Source organism: Saccopteryx leptura, chromosome 3 (genome assembly GCF_036850995.1).
Source record: "Saccopteryx leptura isolate mSacLep1 chromosome 3, mSacLep1_pri_phased_curated, whole genome shotgun sequence".
NCBI classification, from domain to species: Eukaryota; Metazoa; Chordata; class Mammalia; order Chiroptera; family Emballonuridae; genus Saccopteryx; species Saccopteryx leptura.
In genome coordinates this window covers 140,835,869-140,845,502 of record NC_089505.1, presented here as the reverse complement: position 1 = coordinate 140,845,502, position 9,634 = coordinate 140,835,869, and the positions used below count along the sequence as shown (strand labels likewise).

The 9,634-nt window shown below is 38.7% G+C and overlaps 1 protein-coding gene across 1 annotated transcript; it reads left to right on the top strand.

Annotated features, from left to right (window-relative positions):
• INSL5 (insulin like 5) lies at window positions 1-2,828 on the top strand. The gene is given in 2 exon segments (XM_066372663.1): window positions 1-172; window positions 2,638-2,828. Coding segments are annotated over 2 exon segments (363 nt in total).
• Window positions 2,829-9,634: the final 6,806 nt, after the last annotated feature.

Here is a 9,634-nt window from a genome sequence, read left to right as displayed (position 1 = left end):
ATGAAGGGCTCCATTTTCGCTTTATTTCTATTCTTTGTCCTACTCGCCACCTCATAAATGATGAGCGCGAAGCCTGTGCAGCTCCATGGGTGAGCGCTAAGAACTGTCATCTACGTCTGCGCTAGCTCCAGGCGGGGGAGGCACCTGAACGGAATTCCTCAGGTTCAGCCGGGTAACATTAACTCACGTGACTCCTTCATTTATTTTTTTTTTCAAGCTGGTTTTAGTACCTAATTACTACCAACTCACTCCTATATCAATTTAGGGGATTAATTTAAAAAATAAGCTGAATTTATCTTGAGAAAGAAGATCTTGCTACCTTTCAAACAATAAAGACCTTGTTTTCTTTTGTCTCCAACTTGACATCATTTCATCGCATAAACTACTTTGATGAGCCCAGCATCGATGGCAGATGCTATGGGGGACAAAGAGAAGCACTTGATTTCAAGGGGGCATGTTGGAGTAGCAAGATTTTACACATGGATTATTATAGAATATAATAAGTTGGAATTTAGGCAGGTCTAAGTATAGCCTGAAGAAAGGAATCTAACTGTTACTGAGCAATAATGAAGTACCAGAGAGTTTCACGGACAACATCTCATTCAGCCTTCTGATCATAGTACTTACTGCCAAGAAAATACCATTACCACCATTTACCATTTTACCGAGGACAAAAGTGTTCACCCAAGTAGTAAGTGTGTGGCTAGGGAGCAAACCAAGTCTGTCCAGCTATAAGCACTGAGGTCTTTGTATATTCTACAGAGTGTCTCAGGAAGGTAAAAGAAGATGGTGAGCTGTTGTAACGACAGTATGTGGAGTTGGTAGTGTGACCGAGGCTCTAACGGATGTGTGGGATTTGGGGAGACATGAGGAGTGCAGTGAATTGGAAGTCTAGTGGGAATTTCAGCAGCAGGAATCACCTGATCAGACTTTTGAAGGTGGGAATGAACCTAATGTGTTTTAGAAATGGTGAGGGGAAGCCTTCTCTGCATTTCTTCATTTATCAATTCAAGTAATTTAGAAGTGTGACTGGAATTCTTTCTGCTAATCTTATTTGAAGTGTGAGGCAGAATTTATTTAAGATTTTATTTTAATAATAGTGTCTGTTATGTTTTATCATAAAAGGTTAAAAAACAAATCATGATTACATAATAAGGTTGCAACCAAATATGATTATAAGAGTTTCCATTTGGTTTAAAATTACTTTGGTAAGCAAATATACTTTTAAAATAACCCAAAATTTTCATAATTTGGTAGGTCAATTTCTTGAAAAATTATGAACTTACACCCTCTACATTAACATTGAGAGGTTTGGAATTACTAGATGTTAACAGAAATAATAAGGGTTTTTAATCACAAAATAGTAAATATCAGATTTACTATAATGTGTCAATGTCTGGATTAGAAAATCAAAATACATTAAAAACACACACATTTTGAATATCTATGAAACACACAGGGCACTGGAATGGGTGTCTATATATAAGACTAACTCTTTTTAACACAACAGACATAATACTTATTTATTGAGCTTTCACAGATTTTCAGAATATTTTTCATATATTATTTATTTGATCAATTACTGTTTTAACAATCAGCATTCATTTAAATATGTGTTCTTGGTGTTTGCCAGTATGTGAAGATACTCATAAGTAAGTCTGAATGAAATTAAAGGGAGAGAGGTCTTTGGGAACAACACCCTGATAAAAGTAGTGAGCCCCACTTTGTGCGTATGTGTGTGTGTGTGTGTGTGTGTGTGTGAGAGAGAGAGAGAGAGAGAGAGAGAGAGCGACACAGAGAGAGGGACAGAGAGAGGGACAGATAGACAGGAAGGAGAGAGATGAGCAGCATCAATTAATTGTTGTGGCTCCTTAGTCTCCTTAGTTGTTCATTGATTTCTTTCTCATATGTGCCTTGACGGGGGGAGGGGGGAGCTGCAGCAGAGTGACTGACCCCTTGCTCAAACCAGTGACCTTGAGCTTCAAGCCAGCGACCTTTGTGCTCAAGCCAGTGACCATGGGGTCATGTCTACGATTCCACGCTCAAGCCAGGGACTCCGCGCTCAAGTTGGTGAGCCCGTGCTCAAGCCCCTGGCCTCAGGGTTTTAAACCTGGGTCCTCTGTGTCCCAGTTCAACGTGCTATCCACTGTGCCTGGTCAGGTACGAGTGCCATTTTTATTTTCAGACATAGAGGTTTAAATCTCCATTTCCTTCCTTACTGAGCAGTTTTGTAGGGCATACACAGGATTGTTTTGTATCTCTGTGATTTTGTTGATAGCATGTAACTAATTTCTTTGGAAGTTGCTGGTCATGGAACAGAGACGGCCAATACAATCAGAAGTTAAGTCTTGCCTTGGCTACTATGTTGCTGAGTGACACTGTTATGTCACTCCTCCTCCTCCTCCTCTGTAAAATAAGCAGGCTGGAAATGATTGAGTTCTCCCCAAAATATCTAAGCTCTCTGAAACCAGACCAACATTGAAAAAAAGGTGATGTGTAAGGTTCTATTTCTTTTTAGAAATCCAGTGTATTTTCCCAAGAGCAGGACTTGGTTGCTGCCTTCTTTGCCAGGGTCCACCAAGGAAGTTTTTGTTTGTTTGTTTGTTTTTTCTTTCTTGTTTTCTCTCTTCCATACAGCTGAGAGAGGAATCTGCTTCCAGCTTTCAAAGGAATTTGAGGTTTCTGAGGAAAGCATAGCGCAAAATCTTCAGAAGGCGGATTGTTCAGGGGAGGGAAGTCTTCAGCACGGACAGCTGCCCACTGAACGGCTTTGGGGCTCAAAGAAGCATTCAGTGATGTCCAGATGAGACTTACAAACTTTGTGCTGACCTCGTGGCCATTCCAAAGCTGATCTGAGTGCTCTGTTAGGACATGAGCAGAGACCCAGTGGGTGACAGAGCTTTACAATATACTTAATCACAAATTTCACTGCCCAGTGCACTTACACTATGCAATTTAAATAATGATTTTTAAGTAGGCAATTGTCCTTTCCTAGGAGTTCTGTATGAATGGTTAAAACCAGAATGAAGTCTATGTTATTCCTTTGTAAAAAATGACTGTACTTTTCTCAAATTTTAACTAATCTTTTGACGTTTCAAATGCTGTGCAAAACTGCAATAAAGATATCATAAAACAAGTTTGCTGCGATTTTTTTACCTCTTTGAAAATTTTAAAATAACTTTAAAACAATAAGCAGAAAGTGCTGATGGTAGAACAACCCCAAAAATAAGAATAATCTGTTATTTCATCAACCAGAAATAACTATCTATGCATAACTTTTGGGTTGCTGTATATTATTACTGAAAATTGAAACACTGATTTATTGTCAGGTATAAGAATATAAACAAAGTATTTTTCTCAAAAACCTTTGGAGTGCTCAATAAATGTATCTTAGTATTATGCAGCCCTTTGACATTCTACTTGAGAATAGCTGGGGCATATATTTATCAATTGAGTCCCATAAACAACTAAAACCCAGAAAACGTTTGAGTAATATGCTCCTTCTTATAGTCAGGGACTCCTCGTTTTGCCTCCCTTTGCTGAAATAAAAGGACATTCTAGTCTCATTGTGGGAGTAGAGAAACTAAGACCCAGATAGTTAAGACATTGTGACACAACTGGATACTTTCAAAGATAAAATAAAAAGACAAGGTTTTCACAAAACTGTTTTCTTTTTTAACTCTGACAGTCAACTCTTCAGTGGGTTGTTCCAATAGTCAGACTCCGTTCATCTGAAGTCCTAGTCTTATCAATACTACAGTTTGTATATTTAAAATCCACTTACTACATATTGGGCACTTAAATTGTGTCAAGGCATTGTGCATAGTATTTAAACATTTTACTTCCTACATTTGTTTCAGGAAACTTATGAGGGTGGGATAATTTATTTTATTTATTTATTTATTTTTTTTATCAAGTGAGAGGCAGGGAGGCAGAGAAACAGATTCTCACATGTGCCCTGACCAGGATCCACCCAGTAACCCCCCTCTGGGGCTGATGCTCTGCCCATCTAGGTCCGTTGTTCTGCTGCTTGGCAACCGAGCTATTTTAGCGCCTGACGTGAATCCATGGAGCCATCCTCAGTGCCTGGGCCAACTTGTTCATTTGAGCCATGGCTGCAAGAGGGAATGAGAGAGAGAGAGAGAGAGAAGGAGGGAGGGAGCGAGGGGGGGAGCGGGGGAGAAGCAGATGGTCACTTATCCTGTGTGCCCTGACCTGTATTGAACTCAGGACTTCCATATGTCACACCAATGCTCTACCACTAAGCCAACTGGCCAGGGCCTCCCCACTGTTTTAAATTGTTTTTATTATTATTGATTTTAGAAAGAGAGGAAGGGAGAGAGAAACATCCATCTGTTATTCCAACTATTTATACATTTATTGGTTGATTCTTGTATATACCCTGACCAGAGATCAAGCCCCCAAATTAGATGTATTGAGGTGATGATCTAACCAACTGAGCTACCCTGTCAGGCACTTCACCACCGTTTTATAGATAAGGAGACAGGCATAGTGGAATTAAGTAAACATGTCCTAAGTCACACAGCTAGGAGGTGATGTACTGGATCCAAATTCAGGCTGCTTTTCATAAATGGAGGCAGTCACATCAAGTTGTGCTAGTAGCCAATGTATTTTTTACCACTAGGCTCTCCCCCTCCCCCTTTTTTAAGTCAGTTTCACTGAAGAATGTGCTTTGATGAGGCAGTAAAATTAATTATATTAAATCTCAACCCTTGTGTACACGCCTTTCACTATTCTTGGTGGTGAAATGGGAAGACTGCAGGAAGCACTTTAGCAGCATACTGAAGTATTTGTCTCAAGGCAAAGCTTCGTGTGATTGGATTGTGAACTTCAAACTAGCTGCTCTTCCCATGAAGCACCATTTTATTTTCTTTAAAGAAAGACTGAAAAATTGTGCTTAATCAGATTTAGGTATTTGAAATAAAAAGAAACAAGATTTGAAAATGAACAAAGTGATCTTGTAACGACCACAGGAACAACTAGTAGTATTTGTTGCTGATGATAAAATTCAAGCTTACAAGCAATTTTGGAAAACTTTTATTCAACAACAGGAGCATTGGTAATGTTATTAATGAATTTTATTTTTTGATATCATGTGATAAAATGTGTCAACATGTGTAAGATCTGCATAATTCAATGAACCAATATTTCCCAAATGATCAATGCATGATATTGCAAAATCATGAATGGGTACTCTATAATATTTACTGGTGAAAATATAAATAGATAAAATAATAAAATGATCTTTATATTATATGTGTATATAATATTCTTGATCATCTAAAGAGTTTTATTCTATTACATATTGCTTAAGAACTTATTTTGTTATAAATGGCTTCTAAACTTATCAAATATATCTTTTACTTCATCATATGGCACTTTTTTCTTTTGTTAAAGAATTATGTTGATAGCTTCCCTTATGTTGAAATTTCTCTACATTCTCAGAATAAATCTATTTGATCATGGTGTAATATTTTTTAACACCCAGAATGACTGAACTGTTCATATTTTATTTGGATATTTTGTGTCTGTGTTCATAGGAAAAATTTCTCTCTTTAGGTTTGGCTATAAAGGTTCATCTAATTTCATAAAATGAAGACATTATATCCTCTTTAGAAATTTTGAAGAAAAAGCTATAATAGTGTCTTTTACTTAGTGACTTGAAAAAATATTCATGGTAGTATAATACATGCACGAGCAAGTGCCGAACTTCTCAGTTTTGCTGGAACACGGCCACACTTATTTGGTTCCTTCCTGTCCGTGGCTGCTTTTGTGCTTCTCGCCAGAGCTGAGAGTTTGGGACAGAGACCTTGTGGTCCACAGAGCTGGAAACAGTTCCTAACTGGTCCTTCACGTTTTGCTGACCTGTGCTTGGGACCATTCTAATTTCCTCAGGTTGACCCAGCTCTCTAGAGTAGGTCCTTAAATGGCTTTTACTTGTGTTTATGAAAGGGAATGCAAATTGGCTGTTTTTAAAAATTTTTAACTGTCTTGCCAAAGTAAATTTCTTGTTATACAATAAATTTTCTTAAAAGAAAATATGGATAGAGTGTATTTTTATAATTAATGACAGTTCATTTTTTTTCAGTTTTAAAATAAAATCATGACTTCTTATACATATTATTTCTTATAGGCATTTAAAAAATGATTTCCCAGCACCCCTTGCACAAATCAGGCTGGATGTTCTTTCCTTCTGATAGATGATTCACCCTCATCTCTGTGGGAAGCAACTACTTTCATTTTTTTATTTCAAATGGAAAGTGAAGCTTAGTGCTCTCATACTGGTTATACTGGTTTCTTGCCTTGTTAAGTAGGAAAAAAAACTTAATGGGTGGGTGGGGAACTACAAGTTTCAAGTTATATCTTGTACTAAAATAAAAAAAAATTGCCTACCATCATTAAACTAGCAAGGAAACTTCAATCAGATATTTAACATATTTAATCCTCAATCAACTTTTTCTTTTCTTTTTTTGAGAGGAGTGGAGATGTAACTACCACATGTGCCCACCTGGCAAGCCCCTGTCAGGGGCCAATGTTCTGATCAACCAAGCTATCCTCAGTGTATGAGGCTGACCTGGAACCAGCTGAGCTATCCTCAGTGCATTTTTTTCTTTTGTTAAAGAATTATGTTGATAGCTTTCCTTATGTTGAAATTTCTCTACATTCTCAGAATAAATCTATTTGATCATGGTGTAATATTTTTTAACACTCAGAATGACTGAACTGTTCATATTTTATTTGGATATTTGGTATCTTTGTTCACAGGAAAAATTTATCTCTATATGTTTGGCTGTAAAGATTCATCTAATTTCATAAAATTAAGCCACCTTCGAACCAACCGAGGCACTGGCTGCAAGAGAGGAAGAAGGAGAGAAGGGGGAGAGGGAGAGGAGAGAAGCAGATGGTCGCTTCTTCTGTGTTTCCTGACTACAAATCAAACCCAGGACATCCATATGCTGGGCCGATTCTGTCTACTGAGCCAACTGGCCAGGGCCTCAACTTTCTTTTTATTTTTAATTTTTATTTATTTATTCATTTTAGAGAGGAGAGAGAATGAGAGAGAGAGAGAAAGGGGGGAGGAGCAGGAAGCATCAACTCCCATATGTGACTTGACCAGACAAGTGCAGGGCCTCAGACCAGCAACCTCAGTGTTCCAGGTCGACGCTTTATCCACTGCGCCACCACAGGTCAGGCCAGGCCTCAACTTTCTAATAGCATGTGTTCATGCATATGAAGAAGGAAGAGAACGTATACATTCAAATGGACACTAGGACAGAATAAGTGGCAGTAAGCAAATGCATTGAAAGGAACTAAGACAGTATTGAAGTGGGTAGCAAGACATCAGATTGGGAAAATGTAAAAACTGGCAGAAATTAGTGAAAAGAGGTTAAATTTGAAAATGAAAAAGATTTCATAATAAAAGTTGATTTAAAGAGAAATTATTTGTCAAGGTGGCAATAGCAGATAATTAAAACTTTGAAAAGAAAAGAAACAAATAATTGAGGATGTGAACATTATGGTGGTGAGCAGAAATTGCTAACATGTGCTCAATTCTTTAGGAAAATAGGTTCTGCAGGACGAAATTGGAAATTGAGAGTAAGCTTCTACAATGGGTCAGACATTTTCCGTATTCCCTTCCACCCTTCACGGCAAGAACGTTAGTAGTAATCACTGATCATTGATCAGTGATAAGTAGTGATCACTGTTATAATCAGTTTTACTTTGAGAAAATTGGGGTTCAGAACACTAGGCACTTTGCCTAAAGTCACAAAGCCAGTAAGGATTCAAAGCTAAACTTGATAAGGAAACTCAAGAGTTAGAAATTTAGCTTTAGTAATAATAGTAGATTTTTAGTTAATAGGATTAATACTTAATGCAAGTAAAGAGCTTTGTTCCAGGAGCTGGACACATGTCCGGGCCTACGTGACTTCACGAGGTTGCAAGCAATCCAGCTTTGCGCCCCAGGCTCAGGAGATCCACAAACAAGATGGTATCTAAGCACCAGTGCTCCCAGGACAGAATGTCCGCTGACAAGGACACAGATAAAGAAGTACTGGTCAACAGATGAAGAAACACTAGAAGAATCCCTGGATTGCAACTTTTATCTAATTAACCTTTCCCTAAATTTCAAACCCTTTACTTACTCCCTTTTCCCCTTTATAAAAAGGTAACTCAGACGAGGCGGTAAGATGGTTTTTGGGTACAAAATCCTCATCTTCTCGATCGCCAGCCATCTGAATCAAGTGCCTATAAAAATTCAATCCTTGCCTCTACTTATTTGACTGAATGGTTTCAGGCAGCATGAACATGGATGGATATGTTTCCGGTTTCAAAATGAGATGTTTGTCAACTCTGCGTTTAAAACAAACAAACACAAAAACCAGGAACCTAGATCACACGGCTGCTCAGAGGACATGACTTCAGAAGAGAGCTGAGGTGAAATGCACCCGGAGGAATGTCTGGCAGATGTGGCCTGAGGGAGCACGTCTGCTGTTGCATAAATAACACATGGGTGGGGATGAAAAGCAGATTGTAGGAGATGTATGTGAGAGTAGCAAAGCACGAGGCAGTGGACGCAGACCACTTCCTTAAGAATTTGGGAGCAAAAATAAAAGAAAAAGGCATAGTAAATTATCAATAACTATTTGATATTGAATTTTCTTAATGCATTTTAAAATAATATCTAGAAAGACAGGTCAGCTAATGGTCCCAACAAAGAGTTTGTTCCCTAAAATGCTGGATTTAAAAGTTCTAATTTCTCAAATTTAAAAAAAAATTTACTGCCGTATGTTGGGCAGATAAAATGTATTATGCTCACTTTGTTAAAGATAACACGAGGAGGCCGTCGCCCAGGTGATATTAATGTGTGTTGGGGTGGGCTAAAGGCAGGCGGAATCCTTGTAGCCTGGGGCTTGGTTTTGGGATTAAGCCTTTCCTACCCTTTTTTGATGTGGGGTGGTGCAATCCAATCATGCCTCAGAAGGTGACTTTGGGTTGGAGACTTCCCTACTTTGTAAATTGGATTAGAGGTTGTGAAGCTACAGTATAAAGTGGGGGCAAAATGGGATTTTGCTCTCTTGGTTCCTGAGATTATCATTAGAAGAGAGAGCAGAGGAGAGCAGAAAAAGGCCACGTGGAGGAGGCCAGGAGAAGCAGCCAAGATGGTGGAGTGCTGAGTGAGATGCCAGTTTGTGTAGAGTTTGTATTTGGGATAAGGAAGGAGATGGGGAACTGAGGAGAATAAGTCTGGTGAGCTAGAAACCTTTGATTCTAGGAAACTCGGATAAGTCAGTGGCTTTGTGAGCACTGAGTATGACTGGGTTTTGGAGCCCAGTGTGTGTTTTTACTTGCCCACCGGGTGCAAGGTAGGATTAAAGGCTATGGCCCACCAGTTTTTGGCTCCATGGTTTCTTTACCGACTGTCCGAATCCAATGCGAACCTGCATGGGCCAGGCTGCTGTGGTAGTTGCCCTGGCCTTGGCTGCTGGCTTTACACCGTATATTGGGTAATTCTCAAGAGTTAAAAAAAAAAAAAATCAGTAAACTAAAGCAGTGCTTAATTTCCCAGCACATAATCTCCTGGGCTCTGCTGAAAGGGCCTCCTAGTATGCTT